The sequence below is a fragment of the Protopterus annectens genome, chromosome 5.part0 (assembly GCF_019279795.1).
Source record: "Protopterus annectens isolate FY-2018-M chromosome 5.part0, PAN1.0, whole genome shotgun sequence".
Taxonomy (NCBI): Eukaryota; Metazoa; Chordata; order Ceratodontiformes; family Protopteridae; genus Protopterus; species Protopterus annectens.
This window is the reverse complement of record NC_056735.1, coordinates 1,642,743,085-1,642,766,298: the sequence shown is the minus strand read 5'-3', so window position 1 is coordinate 1,642,766,298 and position 23,214 is coordinate 1,642,743,085. Positions and strand designations below refer to the sequence as shown.

Sequence of the window (23,214 nt, the reverse complement as noted above, 5' to 3'; positions counted from 1 at the left end):
ATTTAGGATTAAGTCACTGTGGTTGTGCTGATGTAGTGGCAGTGGCTGTGTCTGTGCCTCTGTTGTTACCTTGCCACTGTCGTCCTCTGTAGGCACCTCCTCTGGATTGGTTTCTGCCTCTGGAACGTCTATTCCTGCCCCTTTGAAATTTTGTGGAGTCAGGAAAGGACCAATTTTGGCAGGCCAGTTCCTGCTAAACCTTGGGGTTGAACCAGCAAGAAATCTTTAACAGTTTGAACAGATTTTGCCTTTTCTTCCATTTTCTTCATAACCTGCTGGGCAGGTGTACCAAACAAACTTGTCTTGTCCATAGGAGCATCTAGCAACTTAGCTTTAACATGATCCGGTAAAGCTTGTTCCTTTAGCCATGCATGCCTTCTTATCACTGTGCCTGTCATGGCTGATCTAAATGAAGCCTCCAGTGCATCATAGCCACATTTTAAGGAATGGTTGCTAACCTGTTGTATGTTATTTACCATCTCTAATACATATTTCTTATCAAGAGATTCATCAGTGGTTAGTTTTTAGTTAACTGATCAAGCATAAACTCTTGGTATTGTATCATGTGAAACTGACAGTTTAAAGCTCTAGCTGAGAGAGTAGCTGAAGTGTAGACCTTTTTACCCCATCTGTCTAGTGACCTTGCTTCCCTTTCAGAAGGAATAGGGTTTTTAGCTGTGGTCGCAGCTACTGCCTTGGGACCCTGGGATATAGTTTCTGGGTCTGCAAGTGGGGCCTTGTAAAGGTGGTGATGAGTATCTGGCACCCTGTAAAATCTGTCTGGTTTGGCAGGGGCTGGGGTAAAGAATCTGGAGCGGAGCAAACATCATTGAAAGCATCATCCACCACAGAGAGAACAGGAGGTATAGCTAAGGGCCTGTGCTGTGGGAGGTGCAGAAAGGTCCTAAGTCTTTTTCTGGAGTCTGAAAAATCCTGTTGCTGCCATTGGAACTGTTCTCGCATGGCATGCAAGGTTTCCCCAAAGGAGAATTCTTCTGGTGGGGAAGCAGCTGGAATGGATTCTTCAGCATCAGAATCTTCAAAATTGGAGAAGGGAGCCTCAGGCTGGTCAGTTATGTCTGATTCATCAGCAGAATCATCAGAAGACACTGGCTCAGGGGCTCTGCCCTAGGTCTCTTCTCTGGGGCTGAGAGGCCCTGTCTGGGTGAGATTGAGATCCTCTAATTAAAGAAATTAAATCTTCTGCCAAAGAAAGCATTTGAGAACTAGAAGAGGGCCTGGATGTGGGGGTTTAACAGGCACTGTTTTAGTAGTCTTGGCTGCTTTAGCCCTGGCGAAGGCCTTAATGGACATGGCAGCTGGAGGCCTAGCAGCACCACGTGCTGGGGTAGAGACATCCAAGGGGATGGTGTCTGATAAGTCAACCACCGTAGTGGGTAAAATTTCTGAGGTCGATTCAAGAGTTGTAGCAGGGGCCTCAGTTGTAAGAATAGGTTCAGCTGTACTTTGAGCAGTTTTCTCGGTTTCGGCCGAAACCGAGACACTCATGATTTGCTTTGCCGTGGTTTCGGCCGAAACCGCGGACCGCGAGTGTCGGTCTTTATCTTTGCGTTTTTGGGGGTAGTCGGAGGATCCGACGGCATAATGTACGCAAAATCAGAACCGAAGACTTTTCTGCAAACTCCGACCGGCGCCTAAGCGTTCGCCGGTTGAAAGAGGCACAGGCGAACAGGCTGCTACGTCGTGGGCTGGGCCTAAACAAGGCAGACAGTAAGAGTGGAAATCTTTATGAGGTATTTGTTTCCCACAGGTTAAACAATTGTTAACTTTTTCTGACATCGGCTGAGGCAAGAAAGAGTCCCCAACGGGGTACTTCGCTTTAGAAGTCTTCGAAGTAGTATTCGGTAGAAGTAATCTCTGGATCCGACCGACCGGCACTTGCGAACAGCTTCTGCTTCGGGCGCCACGCGGCAAGAAAGACTGGGGAAAATGGCGTCGGCTGATGCTTTTATACCCGAAGACCAACAGAGATGACGTCGGGTGGAGTGCGACATCAGCCGAAGCCGGACCCGGACTTTGGAATCCGGCCGACTGCAGGGCTGCCTGACGACAGGACAACCCACTTGTTATGACAGCAGATGCATCCATGAAGGACATCATACTGGAGAGACACGTTCTTAACCCAGAGACTGCCCAAGCTCTGGAACAGACTTCCCATACATGTCAAGCACAGCACCTCACTAGCCCTCTTCAAGAGAAATCTTGACAAGTGGATGGGAAATAAAAAATTTACCCCAGGAATCACTTCAGTGGCCCTGCTTGATAGGGGCACTGGAAACTAACATCGGACAGCACAATGCCAGGGAATACTTTGGGGTAGGCTTGTAAAGGCTCCAGGGCCATTAGCTTAGTACACAACTATGATGGTTGCACTGATCATGGCTTCAATGAAGCTACTGTACTCACTGGCAATGCATTCTAATGGGGGGTAAAATTCTCCCAACGGATAATATGCTGACAAACTACATACAGAATGAACATTCCGCAATGAAAAGATAGGAAAAAGATGGAGGACAGAATACCACTGGCAGTTTTGTACAACAGTATATACAAAGTTGGTGCCTTCTGAAGCCATTTTTGCCAGCTGATAAAACAGTGATTAGTGACTGAACTTATTAGTAGTTAGCTTTTGTCTCAGCAGCAGTAATAAGTGTGGCAATTTCAAAGGATTTAGAAGAATGAAGTACAGCAGATTCTTTTTCCGCAAATACATTTCAGGTTTCACAATATAATTACTTTGCTAACACATTAAACACAAAAAATAAATATTTTTAAGTACAGTAAATGTCTTGGGATCAATACGCCATTCTGTCATCTTACCATTATCCAAGTTGCACACTTAAGAACATTTGTTCAGAATCACAATTCATAACTTTTTCACTTAGCCATTTTTACCTTAGATTTTAATGTGACCTAGATAAGAAAGCTGAAGCAACCCTCAAATATAAGATAAAAGAAAACTCATCCAATTATAATTAAAGGCTTGGCTCCTGTTGAAACAAATACTCTGAAGTCTAAGCAGGCCATGAAGTTTAGATTCGACATTAAACACAGTTGCTGACTGTCTTGTCAGATGTCACACACAGTTTAGCAGTCACGTTTCCCAATCTACTTTCATCTTAGAAAAGAACATCAGCAGAAAAACTGATCCAAGTCATTCTTTTAGCTCCTACCTGAACTTTAAACCACGAAAACTTGTTTGCTGGAAGCTCCAGGGCCAGCTGAAGAATGTGATACTGTAGGACAGGTGGCACTTCTTCTCGAATACCTTTTTCACTTACGATACCTGTTTCCACAGCAAAAGGTAAATACATCAAGACAAGATTTGCAATTACCATTCCTTGCGAATTACCATTTTGGGAAAATGCTAGCTGATATACCTGCAACATTACAGCTTACAAAACTATGGAACATTACAAAGGAAACGTTATAAATGTAAGAACAGAACTTCTTTAGCATATTGCAAAATTTGGTGCAGAATTTCATCTGTTTTTTTCTCCCCAACCTTAAGAATCAAGATGGGTAAAGAAATAGCAAGTCTCGATCAGTGTAGGCAATGGAGTTATCTTTGCAACCAGTGTCTGTGCTGCTTCAGAAATGAGACTTCCCTCTCCACCACGACTGGACAAAAAGTCACACTTTGAAACAATAGTCAGAAAAAAAAACATTATCTCCTTAACAAGCTGTTATATGGAGCTCCAATGATTCTATGTACAATCAAAGTATACTGCACAATAATAAAAGAAAAAGGTGACAAAAACAATGCTACATCAGTCCCCTTAATAGGACAAGGTGGCAAATTGGGAAAAAATGTGTCAGAGGTGGGATGTGATGCTCAATGAAGTTAAGGTGGAGGTGGACAATATTTACAAGCTCCTTTCTTGATCAGCATTTAGGGTGATGGGTACAACTGGATGACAGGGATAACAGTGAGGGGCATTGGACTGATGATGAGTGCTAGAGAACTGAACACTAGAATAATATCTAAAAACTGCTAAACAGGTGACATGAAGGAAGGACTGCACCATGACACCAGGAAAAAAGGATAAAGTTTGACTGTAGAGACCAGGTAGGGAATGCTGTTTCCAGTGAGAAGATGGTGTGTATCTTTATTGAATGCAAACAGTGAACAGAAGTAATCATCTTCACTGAGACTTCAACACACATAATTCAAGATGCTTTTGTGAAGGACAGACAATGCCACTTGTGTACTAGATACAGTGCTGAACAAATCTTTGTCATGAAGAGCAGTGTGTACTTTTACGAATGGTGAAATAGTGAAACACCTCAGACTCAAAACCTTTGAAAGCCTAATCTTTTTTATTTACTTATTTATTTACATACTCATTCACTGAGTCTGAATACTGTGTTACTACAAAGAAAGCTGTAATTCTGCAACAGATAGTAGGAAAGGTGGACGCTGTCAGATGAAAACAAATACATCAGATTAGAACAGGTGTTGCATACTGTTTCTAACTGACTGATCAGTTCCTTAAATTCTGAGAGAGATTTAAAATCATTGTGGCTCCAAGAATGTTGGATCTTCAGAATAGAGTCACACAGTTACTGGCTTACAAGAAATCTTTAATTTCCTCATTGCGTTTCCAAATTAGTGCAATTAGTGATGGGTATGTGCAGTGTGCAAAAGCTGTTGCTTGTGTCTGCTTGCAGAACCAGTATATTTTGTGAATTTACTTTCAAAAAATGTCTCTGTTGTTACATTTTGTTTTGATCCTTCTCTCAAACTTAATTTCTAGGGCAAGTTGCTTTTAAAACACACATACATTGTTAATCTTTGTGTGACGTGACATACAGTAGGTAACAGTGATTAATGGTCAGTCTCGACTACATGGCCTGCTTAAACCTACTCATGGAAGTAAACAAATGCAAGCTGAAGTGTGCCTGCATAAAGACATTTTAAATGTTTGTAACTTTCTGGCAAAATTTTCAAAGGGAAATTATTGAGGTACCTGCTGTGTAAGTTACACATTAGAAAAGGTAAAATTAGTCAAGCACGAACAACATAAAAATGTGGCTGCAGTTCAATATTAAGGTACAGGACATCAAGCAGATCCAAACAATTTACAGACTACTCTTTAGTCTATCCTTAAAAACATCTGTGTTTAGCACTGCAGATGAACTACAGAACAATATCAGCCACTAGTTAACTTTATTAATTAACTTTGGAACATTAAGCACTGACTTTACTGTAGATGCTAATGATTTTTAAAGAAGAAAGAACCACTGCATGCCTACTTAAGTGTGCCCGTATAGCCGGATCAGTCTAAGATGGGTAATAAAATTAATTCAGCTGGCTGACTCTAGAGACTTTTCAAGTGGTGGAAATTAAGCGGCTATCTTAAGTTACAGTTCATGTGATCTCAAAATACATGGAATTTCAAAAAAAATATCAGCAAGCAGATGGGAAACATGAATGAAGAAAAAACAGTACTAGGACATATAACATTTCAGAAAAATCAGCTGCACACAAAGTCAAACGACTTAACCTAATTCAAAGCAAACTTCAAGACAAAATAGTGTATCAGAAGTCCAAGTGTTAAAGACATAATCTTCAGTTACTGAGCATTTTTTGAGTTGGACACTAAACTGCAAATCAGATGCTCAAAGACATTACAATACATTTAAAGACATAAAGTAACACAATACTAAAGTTTAGAAAAATGTAGCACAATGTAAGTGTCCAAAGAAATGGAGCATTACGTCTAATCAATTTACGTTTCTGAAACCGTGTGCCAAATTTTCAATCACAGCTACTGGTAAGATGAACAAGAATGCTTCTTACGTGTTAAAATGCAAGTACATAATCATATTACAATAGGACCACAGGCATTACAAGGCAAACTGAGGCATGAGGCCTTTTCGTCTTGCTAGTACCCACCCTTAGGCATTGCCTCTCTCGGGCCAAGCCAGTCATACCAGAAGTGACTTTATGATGTCCCATCCAGGTGTCCATCTCCTTTTTAAAACCATTTAGCGAATCACATTGCTTAACTTGGAGAGGTAGAGATTGTTCCTGAGAAGGAGTAGGTGCTGTGTGACAAATCTATTCCTCCTCTTTGTCTTGCTTGTTGGAGTAGATTTACATCTCTGGTCATAGTGCAAGCTAGACTTTGACTTAGGTATAAAGAACTCTTGGACTATTCATACATAATAACAATCTTCTCCTGAACACTTTGACTAACAAAAACAGCTTGTGGACATTAAACAATGAATCCAGCAGAAAGAAAGCTTCAGTCTCTTTTACAGGTCTATCAAAATCCATAATTAATTACAGTCACACCAGGATATACTATGGCTCTGTTCTGAGGCAAAAGAAAAAACAATACAGAGTTAAAGAAATGATTCCTATCAAGAGACAAGTAAGACAAAGGCCTCCCCCCTCAAGTAAATTAAAAGGCAATATTACTAAGAAGTATGTTTAGAAGTGTTGAAGATTCTCTTTTGCTGGTTCATAGCCAAGCAGTACAAGTTTTTTTAATAAACATAATGTTGCTTCTCTTAAAAAAATATATATGAGTCACCCCATTAAGGGAAAAATACAGTTGTGTAAATTCTTACCATAACAGTAGATGTCCTTCCCCTCACTGTTGGAGTCTTCACCTAAGGGACCTTCCTGCCAAGGATAGCCCAAAGTGTGGCCATTATACCAAAGCTATCCACTTCTATAGGTGCTGTATGTCACATGTTTGCACCCCACACAAAATGCAGGGTATAAAGGTGATGTACGGACGCAAACACTCAGAAATTAAAAAGCCCCAGGAGGAACAAAATACCCTTAGGGACAAAGAAGAACATGTGCATCCAAAACGAAAAAGAAATGGACTCTAGGCCATGAGGGAAACAGAACACAGGCAAGAAACAGGAAGAAATGGAAGGAGGAAGGAAGTGAACACTGCAACAGTGAAGGAAAGGACATCTACTGTTACGGTAAGATTTTACACAATTGTACTACATCCTTCCATATCACTGTTACAGTATTCTTCACCCAAGGGGGAGTACAAGAGTTCAAAAGGAAGTTTGGGATTCATCGGTAAGCTATATGAGGGATCGGAGGTGAAAATTAAAGTAGGCGGGGTCCTCTCTGATGATTTCTGCTTGAGAGGAGGAGCCGGACAGGGGTGTCCTCTTTCTCCTTTATTGTTTGCATTATATTTGGAACCACTGGGAAAGAAAATAAGGGACTCAGAAATTCAAGGATTTGGTATGGCAGTCAAGAAAAGCTGGCTCTGTTTGTAGATGATATTTTATACCTGACAAAACCAGAGGTGGACATTGCATTGTTGTGGAACATTTTGAAATTTTCAGTCCTTTTTGGGATACAAAAGTTTGTTTGCGTCTTTCGGCTTTTCCCCGTTAGGGGTCACCACAGCGGAACTCCGGTCTGCTAATGATTGGCAGTAGAGTTTTTACGTGCTGGCTTGCCGGGCCTAACGCACAACCTTCAACGAAGGAACGCCCATTCACGCATGTCGCCACACAGAAGACGCTCTAACTGAGAATCGAACGGACAACGTCTAACTGTGAGGCGACAATGCTACCGCAGCACCACCACCGCAATATTAAGATAAAACAAAGGCAATAACAGTAACTTATACACCCACACATGAATTGGTTCGGCTTTGTCCATATTTATGGGGACATAATAAAATGAAGTATTTAGTAGCATGGATTAGGTATGATTCCGGTGTGGCAGCTAAGGATATATGGGAAGAGACTAAACAAAAGATAATACAAAAACTGAGAAACTGGAAGCTCTGTTATATGGATATGGACAGTAAGATACAAGAAGTTAAAAAGTTAAAATGTTTTTAGTACCTTTACTCTTATACACAGGTCAGTCATACTTTTATCAACCAGAGGAGAAGTTGTGGATAGCAATTGATAAACAGCTGCAGGATTTTATCTGGGAGGGGAAGACGGCAAGAGTCAAGTGAGATAATCTAATTCTTCAAACAGAACAAGGTAGATTTGGGATTACCCGATTTGAAGAGGTACTTCAGAGCTATACAGTTAAGGCTCCTAGGGCGGCCACAGTGGTGCAGCAGTTAGCGTTGTCACCTCACAGCAAGAGGCTCTCTGGTTCGAGCCTCGGCTGGGGTGCCTTCTGTGTGGAGGCTGCATGTCCTCCGTTTGGTTGCGTGAGTTTCCTCCGGATGCTCCGGTTTCCTCCCACAACCCCAAAGACATGCTGTACGTGGATTGGACACTCCAAATTGGCCCTAGGTGTGAGTGCGTGCATGTGTGTGTCTTCTGTGGAAGGTTGGACACCGGGCTGGCAACTCGACATCGTAAAACTCCACTGCCAATCATGAGCGGAAAGGTGATTGGCTGTGGCGACCCCTAACCGGGAAAAAGCCGAAGGAAGAAGAAGACAGTTAAGGTTCCTGTACATGGCACAAGCTGAAACCTGTGGGTAAAAGTGATAAGAGATAGTGATGAAATAGGTGGGAAGCTTGGGAAACAAGGAGGGACTGGGATTTTGGATGCAGATCTTTAAGAATAACAACAATAAAAATACAGAATATTATATTCATAAAGTGGCAGAAAGTATTCTAAGAACTAAGCCAACACGGGAAAGAAGAAAGGAGATTCTGCTGATAGGGTGACTGCTATTAGGGATACAGAAAACAGGCAAGAGGGGGATGGAATTTATTGGAGAAAAGTGGCAAAGGAACCAATGTATTGGAAGCAAATAACTAGAGAGAGAGAGAAGGATAACAGTATGGGAAGGTGTCAAGAATTTATTTGGACTGCAGTTTAGAGATTGCCTTCCCTATCAAGGACTGATAGAGTATAGGCAAACAGAAAGAAATAGGGGGTCCTAAACAAAAGACCAGCACTGTAAGAGTTTTTAGTAAAATCTAGAACAGAAGCTGTCTTTAAAAAAGGAATAATTAGTAGAGCACATAACCATACAAATCAATCAATTTGAAAGGATTGGGAAGACAGATTGGATAACCACATAATGAGGAAACTTCTCTGCGTGGAAGATCTAAGATTCCAGATTCCCTAGAGTTCAGGCACCTAATAATAACCATACTGTGAATATCCAAACTAATATCAGGTGATAGAAATATTTTCTTTAAAACTTTCCAAAATATAAATCCACTAATGAAATTAGGGTAGCAAAACCTGGTTCAAGTCGAATCTTCTTTATTAAAAACACACAAATAAGCGATCCAAATACTAGTTGAAAAAAACAGAATAAAGTGCAGAAATTCACTATTCCATTTATAAACCTATTTAAAAGCATAAGAGTGGCTTACTAGGGTAGCTTTTTTTGTAAAAGTCAATAAGCATGTTTAATTGCTAAATACCCCTTCCCCCATACACCAGTGTGATATTCGACAAAGTGCTGCACTAACTCAAACTCTGGGATTCCAAGATATGTTAAACTGAACTAAAAGTTAAACTAAAAATTACATATTAATAATTGCTAAAACTGAAATCCTTGTAGTGTCAAAAAAGAAAAAGTTAAGTATTCAGAATTCCTTACAAATCTTTTCTACCAACATTCAGAAATATTTTTAAAGTATATCGCTTTTGTCTGTTACTACTTCTTTGGGTTTGTGTGTCAAGTGGGAAAGGAAAAATTAAATAACAATACATAACACTACATTTTGTTGGACTAAAAACAATACATATTATTTAAGAACACGCAGTACAAAAAACAAATCCTTAATAAAAACTTATCACACTCCTGAGAATATATATGTAAATAAGTCTATTCATCTCAAATTATAAATCTATTAAATAATTTTAAAGTAAAATACACTCAGAAATCTATCCAAAAAATATATATGAAAAATCTAGCGGAAAAACTATTGCTCATGCTTACAGCAATGATATCTGGTCACGTCTGCAAGACTCTGTGTAAAATTTATGAATGTTATATTGGAGACAATATAAGCATATAGTATATCTGCCTCTAATACTCAATATATGCCTAGTTAAGCTCAAACACTGTGCAAGTTACAATATAAAAAGGCTAAACCATCACAAAAAAATATGCATGTGCTATATGGAATCCAACTGCAAATAAATAAAGTTCACACCTTCAGTCTTGTAAACAATGGGGCAACTTTCATAGCTCTAGTATACTTTTCAGTGAGCGATAATAGTTTAGTCCAGACTTTCTAAAAGAGTTCAGCCTTAGTTGCCACATAAGTTCTTGTTTTTCTAAAGTATTTGGGATGTCTCCAAGTTCAGAGAGGTCTATGCAATCAAGTATTTGAAATTTAAAACCATTGTGTCTTCAGTGGAGTGAGAGGTGTCTGGCTAGTGCATTGTTTCTATATTTACCCCGGATCTCGGACAGATGACCCAAAATCCTTTGTTTTAGGTTATCAATAGTCTTTCCAACAAAAAAAATGTATTGCATGCATTGCAACTAGCCCTGTAAATCAACTTGTGTAGAGTTGCAGTCTCCGGCTGCATTAGTCTTAGTAAGTTTCTTTAAATATGGCCAGTAAAAAGAGTCTCCCTCTTAAATGTAGGTGCAAAATGAACAGTTTGTTTCGCATTTTTTCATGTTCCTTTCCTGTGGTTTAGGTTTCCTTCTACAAAGCTCCTAATATTTCTAGCCTTCCTATATACAAAAGTCGGGGCTTCACCCAAAATGTCTACAAGATAATGGCTTTCTGTTACTATGGCCTAGTTCTTCTTGATAATTTTTTCAATACAATAAAAATCCATAGTTGATGTCAGTATGCAGATATCTTTTGATTTACTGTCCACAGATTTCTTAAAAATGTGTCCAGTGGGTCAGTTTAGTGTGGGTGCATTGGTATTTTTAAGCTCGATGGTTGGTTGAAAAATGCTTAACATTTGGTTCTCATAGCCCCTTGCTAAGAAATCATTTTCCAAATTGTTAAAATTTCTCAGAAAAGGTTCCATCTTTGTGGTAATTCTAGCTAACTTATATCCCTGGAACTTAACCATGTTACATTTTGTCTTGGTGGGATGCAGACTTTTACTGTGGAGTAAGAGGTTCACTCTCGTCTGTTTTCGGTAGAGATCAGTGGAAATTCTGCAGTTGTTAATGTCTTTGTAAATTAGCACATCTAAGGAGAGTTGAGTTGGAGCTGTGGGAGGGGCTGAAATGCAGGAAGTTAGTAGTTAGATTGAGGTATCTAATAAACTCTTCTAGCTGTAAAGTGTCACCTTTCCACACAATACAAATACTGTTGATAAAATGAAGACAGCATGATGTGATGCATGAAATTTCTGATGGTAAATACAAACCCCTCCTCCCACTTGCCCAGGGTTATGATGGAAGCCATCGCCGTCCCCATAGGTATTACAGTCTTTTGCTTGTAATGTTTTCTTTTGAAAGTAAAGCAGTTAAAATCCAGTACCAAATTAATGAGCTTACTTAATGTTTCCAGTGGTGCTACCCACATAAGACATTATTACACTTTTAAACATGAATATGGTCCCAAGAAAGTTGATCTGGGCAGTCCTGAGATGGTTCAAAGTCCCAGACGCATTGCTAACATTAGTGCAGGCTATGTACAAGGACACAGTGACATAAGTACAAGCAGTGTTGAAACTCAGAGAGGGTCCCACTGGGAGTAGGTGTGCATCAGGTTTAGCTCCAAGGTCTCCTGTTCAAATTGGTGATGAATTACATTAGCAAACAGGCTGCAGGGGACATACCAATAAAGCTACTCTGTGCAGATCATGTGGCTCTACAAGCAAACTCTAACAAGAACTTCAGCAAGTGTTATGGGAATGGAAAGTAAAGCTGAAGGCACATAGCATTAAACAGAGTACAGACAAGATTGTGATTATGGAAGCAAATGGAGGCAATCACAAGAAGCTGAAAACTGAAACAGAAGGGGAAATAGTGGAACAAGTTAACAGGTTCAAGTATCTGGAAAATGTGCTTGAGGAGAAGGGAAGTCTGAATAAGGAGGTCAAACCTAGAATTAAGTGCTGTAACCAACTGACACAAAGCAAACGGATAATGGTGTAACAGAAGAATGCCAAAGAAACTGAAAAGTAAGGTGCACAAAACAAAGAAATCTGATCAGTTAAGACAAAGCAGCCAAGGAAGCTTGAGAAGATGGAGATAAAATGCCAGAGATGGGAATCAGGATGCACACTATGGCACAGATGACACACCTAGTTAACGAATTTAAATGAATGAATAACTAACTAAATAAATAAAAAAAATAGGATACCAGAGAAGAAGCTACAATATCTCTAGTTGCATAGAAGGTCAAGGTGGGCAGATGATGGTGGTTCTGTCATGTGTAGAAAAGCAAGAGATTTTGAAGAAACACAAATGCGGAGATATAACACTCAGCCAAGAAATGGATGAATTATGTCAGAGAAGACCTGTGGTGGTATGGCAAGAGTTAAAAAATGGAAAATAAATGGCTCTTACCAAAATGTGTCTTGGTGGTGCTGCGGTAGCGTTGTCACCTCACAGTAAGATGCTGTCCGGTTCGATTCTCAGCTAGAGCGTCTTCTGCGTGGAGACATGCGTGAATGGGCGTACCTTTGTTGAAGGTTGTGCGTCAGGCCTGGTAAGCCGGTACGTAAAAAATCAACTGCCAATCATTAGCGGACCGGAGTTCCGCTGTGGCGACCCCTAACCGGGAAAAGCCGAAAGACACAAACAAAACCAAAATGTGTCTTCTTCATTACAAACGCTTTATTCTCATTTCAGCAGGAAGTAGTTAAAATAATTCAAAATATATTTTCCAGGGGGGGAGGGTCACTAGATTAAGACTGAAACAACTAATGCAGAATATATGAAATTGGATTTCATTTATTAGTGCACAACCCAAATAACTGCAGGTATCTTTAACTCAAATGATTAATGTTCTGAAGAAATGGGCAGTCTATTCCTATAATAAAAGACTGCAGAGACCACAGTTTTATGACAGTGTTGATCAAAGTACAGTTGTGTACATTTACGATAAATGTAGATGTTCGAGTGTATTCACTGTTGCAGTCATTACATTTGGGTAATCTGCTGGCAGGTTGCCCTCAGTCGGCCTGAATAACAAAGTCTTGGGTCATGCGTCGGTTGCTGTCTCCTCTTCCATGACGTCAGGTCATCAGGGGTATAAAACATGCAGCCGATGCCATTTTAATCAGTTTTTCTTGCCCCAGATGTCAGGTGCCCCCCAAATGGGGAGCAAAATTATATACATAAACTGTAAATATATAAGTGCACCTTAGAAACATAAAATTTACCTTCAACTAAAAGCAAATGCACCACAAAGGCTTTTGAGTATAGTGAAGGAAAGAAAAGGTATAGAAAGGGGGCTGGCGGGTGGGTAACCCGGACTGCAACAGTGAATACACTTGAACATCTACATTTATGGTAAGTGTACACAACTGTACTATGTTCTTCGTGTTTTACTGTTGCAGTCATTACACATTTGGGTAGAATCTCAAAGCTATGGATGGGAGGATGGAACTAAACAGCATTAGGAGCAGCTATAAGGCCCTGCAGGACTGCAGTGGCAAAGCCTGCCCTGGATTTAGAGAAGAGAGGTAAATGATAATGCTTTGTGAATGTATGAACTGAGCTCCAAGTAGCAGCTTCTAGAATGTCTCTGGTTGGGACCCCTCTAATAAAAGCTGCTGAAGTACAGGCGGCCATGGTGGAATGGGATCTGATCCCCTTGGGCACAGGTTTACCATGGTGCAAATAGCAGAAACAAATGCAATGGCTTATCCATTTAGAAATAGTCTGCTTTGATATAGCCTTCCCCTCTGATCCTGCAGCAAATGCTACCAGTAGTTGCTCAGACTTTCTTAGAGATTTTGTCCTGTTTAAGTAGAATCTTAGCTGTCTGTGTACATCCAAAGAATGCAGAATCCGCTCCCCCTTGTTCTGCGGATTTGGGAAAAAAGTTGGCAGGTGAATAGTCTAGTTAAGATCCACACTGGATACCACCTTAGGCATAAAAGAAGGATTGGTCCTGAGGGCCACCCTGTCCAGGTAAAAAATAATGAAAGGCTCCACTGCCATGAGAGCCTGTAGTTCTGAAACCCTTCTAGCTGAAGTGACTGCCAAAAGAAAAGCTGTCTTCCAAGAAAGAAATTTTATATCCGCAGCAGCTGCTAGTTCAAAAGGAGGCAGGGTGAGTTTTTCCAGCACAAAATTGAGGTCCCATGCAGGAGTTGGTGCTCTCCTAGGAGGCCTTACATTTTTGGCTCCTCGGAGATACTGTTTTAGCAGTGGATGAGAAAAGAGGGGAGGGCTCTGTGTTGTAATGAGCCAAGATGGCAGAGGCATGGATTTTTATTGAAGAAAAAGATAGGCCCTTGTCAAGGATCTCAGCTAAGTATTGTAAAATCTGAGGAATATTGGGCTTTGCTGTGTCTATTCCTTATGCTTGGTTCCAAGCACAGAATATCTTCCATTTATCAGCATAAGATTTTCTAGTACTAGGCCTTCTGGCTTCCAAAATGACATCCATCACAGGTTTACTGAGAGATGTGGTTTGAAGAATTAGTTGATTAGCCATGCTGCAAGATTCAGAGTTTGGAGCTGGGTGTGGAGAATCTGATAGTTCTGCTGAGACAATAGATGAGGTGTTTGAGGCAAGTACCACGGAGGAAGGTGTGACATATTCCTTGAAGCGGGTACCAGCGTTGTCGAGGCCAGTCCGGAGCAATTAGAATCATTTTTGTTTTTTCCTATCTGACTTTTAGTAAGATCTTGGAGAGTAGAGGCAGAAGGCGAAAGGCATAGACTAATAGGTTTTTCCAGCTGAAGGATAGAGCATCCACTTTCCATGCTTTTTTGTGATGAGTTCTTGTGCAGAATTTGTCCAACTGATAGTTTTGGGAAGAGGCAAATAGATCTATGTCTGGGCTTCTCCATTTCTGTGTTAACATGCTGAAGATTTGTGGATCCAGTTTCCATTTGCGCGGGTCCATAAGGTTTCTGCTTAGGTCGTCTGCCAGAGTATTTTGCTTTCCTGGCAGGAACTGAGCTTGAAGATGTATTTGGTAAGTCAAGGCTGTGTTCCACAAGGCCATGGCTAGTCTGCAAAAGGGGTAGGAATGGGTACCCCCCTGCTTAATTATGTACCACATAACTGTGGTGTTGTCCGTCTTTATCAGTAGTTGTCCTGGATGAAGTAAGTCCTTGAAGGCTGTCAGAGCATTCTGAACAGCTAGCATTTCTTTCTGGTTGATATGCAGATGCATTTGGTTTGGGCTCCATTTGCCCTGAATGCATCTCCCTGCCAGGTGGGGCCCCCAAGCATAGTCTGATGCATTTGTAGTTAGGGTTTGGGTGGCAGGGGGTAGAGTGAATGACAGTCCCTTGTTTTGGTGACATGTCTCTGCCCACCAAAGAAACTCCTGTTGTAGGCAGGGTATGAGTGGAGTCATTGTTTCCAGGCTGTGACAATGTTGACACCATAAACTTTTTAGGTATCACTGAAGTTTCCTCATATGCAGTCTCGCATATGGAATTAGTAGAATGCAGGATGCCATGAACCCCAAAGTCTGCAGAATTTGTCTTGCAGATAACTGAGTTTTTGTTGCCATTTGTTTGAAGTATGTTGTCAATTGCATTTGTTTGTCTGGCATGAGGTAAGCCATCTGGGCAGTTGCTTTCAAGCTTGCACCCAGGAATCAAATTATTTGAGAGGGTACCAGTTGTGATTTCTTTTCATTTATGGTGTACCCTAAGCATGCCAGAAGCCTTTTTACAAATGCCAGATGTTGAAGAAGAGTGTCCTTGTCCTCTGCCTGAATGAGACACTCATCCAGATAAGGATAAATTTGAATATTTCTTTGTCTGCAGAATGCAATTACTGGTGCCTGGCACTTTGTAAAGACCCTGGGTGCAGTAGATAAGCCAAAGGACAGTGCAAAGAATTGGTAATGGAAAAAAACTGCTTTGAAGTGGAGGTATCTTCTGCAAGATCCCCTTATTGGGATATGCAGGTATGCTTCTTTTAAGTCTAGAGTTACTAACCAGGCATTCTTGCCTAGCATAGGCAGTAGCTGTTGTAAAGTCAGCATTTTGAATTTTGGAATGTCCAGGAACATGTTCAGAATCGATAAGTCCAGTACTGGACGCCATGATTTGTCTTTTCTGGGTACCAGGAAAAGTCTTGAATAAAATCCTTGTCCTTTTTCCTTTTCTGGTACCGGGTGAATAGCTCCTATATCCATGAGGGACATGACTTGTTTCTGGACCTCTGCCCACTGGTTTTGTGGCTGATCTGGCCATCCGTTTGGAATTGGCAAAGTATGGAAATGAAATCTGTACCCCTGGGATAATATGTTTAATACCCACTTGTCCTGGATAATTAACTGTCAATTTTGAGCATTAAGTGCTAGTTTTCCCCCCAAGGGGGCTGCCAAAAGATAAGTGCTTGGAGATGGTAGAGGAAAGTCATTGAGACTGCTTACTGTAGGACTGTGCTTTGTTACCTCCAGATTTGGAGGTGGAAGCACCCCATTGCTTTGACCTGTAAGATCCCTGTGATTGATATCTGGAGCCTTTTGAGCTCCTGGGTTTGCCCTGTGTGGCTCTGTTGGACACAGGAAAGGACTAATTCTTAGTAGGCCAGTGCCTACTGAACCTGGGTGGCTGCACTTGCAAGAAATCTTTTACAGTTTGCATAGATTTAGCTTTGTCTTCCATTTTCTTTAAAACCTCTTCTGCCTTATTTACCAAACAGACTATCATGCTATAAAGGGGCACCAACAATTTAGCTTTAACATGATCCAGCAGATTTTGCTCCTTGAGCCAGGCATGCCTTCTTACCACAGATCCAGTTACGGCGGCCCTGCAAGAGGCCTCCAAGGAGTCAAAACCACATTGCAAAGTATGCTTTCCAACCTGTTCTGCTGAATGCAATAAATCCTGTAACTCTTTAATTTCCACACAATCAGAAATCAACATCATTTTCTGTTTCAGTAAGCCCATAACATGCTGTTGATATTTAAGCATATGAAACTGGCAGTTTAAAGCCCTGATTGCCAAGGTTGCAGACGTATAAACCTTCTTACCTCATCTATCCAGCGCCCTGGAATCTCTATCAGAAGGGGTAGGATTTTTGGCTGTAAAAGCCTTAACACCCTTGGGACCCTGAGAAATAGTCTCAGGATCAGCAGCAGGACTTTTGAAAAGAAATTTGTGGGAGTCAGGAACCCTGTAATATCTGTCTGGCTTACTAGGAGCCGGAGACAGGGAATCAGGAGCAATGCTCGATTCCGAGAACACATCATCAACAATGTCTAATACAGGAGGTATTGCCAAAAGACTATGCTGAGGTAAAAGAAGGAAATCCCTAAGCCTCTTTTTTGATTCTGAGAAGTCCTGACTCTCCCAGTGAAAATGCTCCTTTAAAGTATGCAAAGTCTCTCCAAAAGAGTAATCCTCAGGAGGAGATGCAGATGGGATGGATTCCTCTGCATCAGAATCCTCATAAGGTGGAATATAAAATTCCTGATCAGAAGAGGAATCAGAAGAAATGGAAACCTGATCTGAAAATTCATAATCAGTGCCTTGCCTTGGCCTCTTGGGGGGGGGGGGGGGGGGCCTGATCAAGGTAATTAAATCCTCAGCCATTTTGATAATTTGTTTTTTAGGCACAGGGGCCTGAACACGTGGCTCATTCGTCGGTTTTTTAGACATAGAAGTTGTTTTTGACCTTGTTTTTGTTGATGGCGTTGGTTTAATATAAAAATGTTGAGGCCTGAAAACACCCTCAGAAGCCGGTGCCTGCTCAGCGGCTCTGGACCCATCCAAGGAAGAGACATTTGTGGGTTCAATACTTTGCGAATCTCGTGGCATTCCGGACTCCGAATGGGTCTTGGTAGAGGCCTGCGACTCAAAAGTAGTGGATATCAGGGGCTGCAAAAGCACCTCACTGAGTACCGGCGAACCAGCGACTGGTTTAGGAGAAGCTTCATCGTCGGTTTTGGACCTCGACGGTCTGTCTCTGTCTTTTTCCTTGCGTTTTTTGTGAACTCCGGTAGTCGGATTGCTAACCGACGACATTTCAGGGTAGTTAAATCTTGAACCAAAATATTTAGAAGCAAAAATATACCGACGCTTAATAGTGCATTGGTTAAATTTAGCACAAAACCGACAGCAAGGCACGTTGTGATCAGGGCCTAGGCAAGGAATACAGTACAAATGAAAATCCTTAAGAGGTATTTGCTTCCCAGAATTAATGCAATTATTAACTTTCACTGACATCGGTAAGGAGCAATAAAAAGTTTCCCCAATGGGGTACTTAGCTTTAGTTTGAAGACTTAGGTTCTGAAACTCGAAAACAAAAATTTCAGGAGTCGGCTGACCGGCACGGCACATCCGAACTGCTTCTGCTTCGGGCACGGCGCAGAAAGAAAGACTGGTTAAAATGGCGTCGGCTGCATGTTTTATACCCCTGACGTCCTGAAGTCATGGAAGAGGAGACAGCAACTGACGCAGGACCCAAGACTTTGTTATTCAGGCCGACTGAGGGCAACCTGCCAGCAGCTTACCCAAATGTAATGTCTGCAACAGTGAAACATGAAGAACATCCAGTAGAGCTCTGTATGACTGTCAATGTTTTGGATGGCTGGATAAACCAAAAGAGCTCAAAGAAAATTCAAACATTTCCCATACTGAATGCATTTACCAAGTAGCCAAAATTAATTTGTCTATCAGTCCCACTGCACACCTTTGTTAAATTTCATAATACTTAGACAATGAGAAGAGCACACACACACACACACACACACACACACACACACACACACACCCACACACACACCCACCCACACACACACACACACACACACACACACACACACACACCCACACACACACCCACCCACACACACACAACTACAGAAAATAAACCTTTGTACACATTTTCTTTGGTTTCATGCATTAAAGCTACACATGGCAAACATTTAAAAAAATGTAACAGCATAAGGAAGCTCTTTTTATAGTTATATTTCAAACCTTGGTACCTAAAGGATTAAATGTGGATATGAACTGAAAAGCATTACTTAACTGATTAATTGTTAATTGTTTTACTAACATTTTTATTGGTAGATATGATGCCCAATCTGCTAATCAAACCCAGATCCCCTGGGTCATAAATAAGAACTGTAGTTCTTACTCATGTCATTGTTTTGACTGTTTGGTTCCCTTTGAAGGTCCCTGACAGAGTCAATAGGAATCTGTTTTTGTTGATTTACTATCACATACTCGACTGTCATTTAAACGATCGAATATGTGCGAAAATCATTTTCTCGAACTGAGAGTTCAATCACCACAATGTCAAAGGTAACATGAGCGAACAGCCACTATTGTCAGCTTCAACACTGTGGTGCAGATTGCACTATAGTGGGGATCGAGAAATGTACCCTTACCCTCACTGTAGTGCGATCTCAGAGTTAAATGTGTGTGTGTGTGTGTGTGGGGGGGGGGTGCAGGGGGCTTGCCCCCAGCAAACATTGTTAGTTGTGGGCAGATGTGAGCATTTCAGCAAAGTCGATATTCGACATTGCTGAAATGCTCTGTTAGATATTTCGGTTGCTCAGTGTTTTGATTTCCGACAATGTTGTTGTTGTTGTCTTTTGGCTTTTCCCGGTTAGGGATTGCCACAGCGGAACTCCGGTCCGCTAATGATTGGCAGTAGATTTTGATGAACACCGAGGTGCCAGCTCGACGTTCAACCTTCATCAAAGGCATGCCCATTTACGCATGTCTTTTGAACACCCTCCCAACTGCGAGGAGGACGTGCAGACTCCACACAGAAGGCACTCCCCACACTCCAGCCGAGAATCGAACGGGAGAACAATATTTGTTGGAAATCGTTGCATTCATCTAAATGACGTTCGCAAATATGATAGTAAACCATTTTTGTTACGTGTTTTTAACTTTCTTTTTGTTTTCTACAAGTTATTATATAATACATTTACCTAAATGTATCGATACATACATATTTTATATATACTTACATATTTACACAATGTACATCTGTGATAGTAATGACATATACCTTACCATGTCTAGGCAATTCAGATCCCATATTCCAGTTCAAAAAAATTATTTGCTCCCCAACATTTCTAACAAAGTATACTGCAGGGAATTTTTAACATTCCCAGAAAACATGTTCCCAATCATACCTCCATCAGTTTCTAGCTACCTGAGGAAAAATTCACCGAGGTCTGCTTGGGGTATAAAGATGTCTATGTACACAATTCCATACAAAAATCCTAAACCTTTTGGACTTTGTTGCATACTTGGGAGCCATAAAGATACCATCCCACTGTTGCTTTGTATACTGCCTTTCCATTCTCTCGTTCGAATCTTTTCTAACCTAGTCTGATTGACTCTTATAATTATCATGCATTATTTTATATGCTCTACTAACTATCCCTTTTTTAACATCAGGTTATGTTCAAAACTCAACTAAAAACTAAAGTAAAGCTGATCTTCCACTTAGCATTCTCATATCTCTTTCTCTTTGCCTATACTCTGTTAGAAATCCCTGATAGGGATGGCATTTTCTAACCTGCTGTCCAAACTTCCACTTGGCCTCAACCTACCCTATTAATTACTTTTCCTCTACAGTTATTTGTTCAATATACCTTGATTCTTTTGCTAATTTTCTCCAATAAATTCCAGCCCCTTCTTGCAGTCATCCCTACTGGTAAAATCTTTCTCCATTTTCATATTGACATAGTTCTTACAATATTTTCTGCCATTTTATAAATAGAATATTTAGCATGGTAGTTATTTTCTTTAAGGACCATCCAAAAAAAGAAGTTATGTCTTACCATAATGTTCCATCTGTGTTGTTGATCTTCGTTCATTCATTACTGATGGGTTATAGGTTCCGTCCTCAGAACCGAGCCGGCCAAATATCAAGCTCTCGTCAGCCAGAAACTATAGAGCCAAGGTCCTACCCAGAATGCTCTGCTCCCTGTTATCTCAGATCGAGTTTGCAAGTTGATAGACAAAAGTAGAGGCTACCTCTGGTCATAACAGACCTACAATAAAGGAGTATATGAGATCAACCAGGAACCTCCGGAGGGGGACGGAGGGTGGGAAGTAATGAATGAACTAAGATCAACAACACAGATGGAACATTATGGTAAGACATAACTTCTTTATCTGATGTTGTTAATCTTCGTTCATTCCTTACTGATGGGACAGAGTCCCCAGCTACCTGTATCCCTGAGTGGCCCTCATGGAAGGACATTCCTGAGCACCATGGAGCCACAAGAAGCTCTATCTCTGGAGGCCAGGTCCAATTTGTAATGAAGAATAAAGGTATAAGGTTTGGCCCAAGTCACAGCTGAGCAAATATCACTTAAGGGAAGCCTTAGCATGGAAAGTTGAAGTTGTCACAGACCTTGTAGAATGTGCTTTTACTCAGTGAGGCAAGGTGACATTGTTTTTGTTGTAGATAACGGTAATACAATTTCCCAACCATGAAGCCAATGTAACTTTTGAGACAGGATGACCTCGTCTAGGTCCAGAAAAAGCCAGAAACAGTTGGCCTGATTTATGGGTAGATTTTGTTCGGTCCAGATAAAATTCTATTTGCCTATGAACATCCAAGGAGTGCAGGCAATACTCTCTCTTGTTAGAGTGGTTAGGAAAGAACACTGGAAGGTCAACAGATTGGTTGATAGACTGCTCTGACACCACTTTTGGTAAAAAGGAGGAATTAGTTCTCAGTGATACCCTATCCTTGTGGAACATTAGATAGGAAGGTTTGATGCATAAGGCTTGAAGTTCTGACAAGTGTCTGGCCGATGTGATTGCAGTCAGAAACAAAGTTTTCCAAGAAAGATATTTTACATCACAAGAAGAAGCAGGTTTAAAGGGGGGAGCTGTTAGAGCTTGCAGAACCAATGCCAAATCCCGAGGTTGTACCGGTTCTCTAAAGGGAGGTTTTAAGTGGATAACCCCCTTCAAGAAAGTTTTATAGAGTCTATGTGACATAAGTGAAGAATACTGAAAACCAATTCGGAAATTTGAAATGGCAGCTAAATGCACACAAAAAGTAGAAGCAGACACCCCAGCAGTGTGGAAAAGATGTAACAAGTAATCCAAGACCACTGAAACTGGGGCTGACAAGGGGTCTAATTGTTTATTCGCTGCCCATAGAGAAAACCTTTTCCATTTATTGAAATAGATTAGTCTGGTGGACGATTTATGAGATGCAATAAGAATATTGCACACAGGGGACAAGAGGTTCTCCTGCCTGGCAATCACTAGAAGTAGAGAAACCAAGCTGTCAGTTTCAAGGTTGTTAGATTGGGGTGAGTTAGACCCTGCAGATGGGAGATCAACATTGGGGATGGACTGAGGATCCACGGTTGAAACCAGGGGAAGGGGAACAAGACTTGTCGAGGCCAATATGTAGCAATGAGGATCACTTTGCTAACTGTCATGCTTTCTTCAGAAATTGGGAGATGAGAGGAAGAGGGGGATAAGCATAAAGTAGACCCGAGGGCCAAACATGGACTAGATTGTCTCTCGGTGACTGTCCCTGATCAGGGCAAAATAGTTGCTGCAGTAGTAGTTGGTTGGGGAGGCGAATAGGTCCAGCAAGGCTGGCCCCAGCAGTTGAAGATTCTTTCCGGTATCATAGAGTTGAGGGGCCACTCTCGAGGTTGTAGAATGCACCTGCTCAATTTGTCCGCTACCATGTTTGAGCTCCCGGGAATGTGCTTTGCAATTAGAAAGTGGTTGGAAGCTATCGCCCACTGCCATATTCTCAAGGCCTCTCAGCATAATGGCCAAGATCTGGTGCCCCCTTGCTTGTTGATGTACCCGACCATTAACATGTTGTCTGACTGGATTGTAATAGTCCCTGACGGAAGGATGGAATGAAATGCTTGCAACGCTAGTAGCACCGACCTCAGTTCCAGGACACTGATATGCAAAAGAGCCTCTGTCTCCGACCAGGTGCCTTGGACAGAGTTTCCATGACAAAGCCCCCTCCACCCCATCAGAGAGGCGTCCATGGTCACCGTGGCTTTCGGTTGATGGGGGCTGAAGGGGCGAGACCATTGTTGGGGATTTCGAGATGTCCACCAGAGTAAATCTTGTTTGCATCTCTGAGTTACACTTATCTGAAAAGACAAAGGATGTTGTAGAGGGTACCACTGAGTGAGAAGTAACCACTGACGGAGCCTCATGTGGAATCTGGCTAAAGGAAC

At 41.3% G+C, this 23,214-nt stretch overlaps 1 protein-coding gene across 1 annotated transcript in view; it reads right to left on the bottom strand.

Annotated features, from left to right (window-relative positions):
* The window catches only part of URB1 (URB1 ribosome biogenesis homolog), a 1,941,236-nt gene that overhangs the window by 1,290,658 nt on the left and 627,364 nt on the right, over positions 1 to 23,214 (bottom strand). Inside the window, exon 14 of the mRNA XM_044071429.1 lies at positions 3,195 to 3,307. Within this exon, the coding sequence (XP_043927364.1) occupies positions 3,195 to 3,307 (113 nt within the window). The remainder of the gene's footprint in view (positions 1 to 3,194; positions 3,308 to 23,214) is intronic.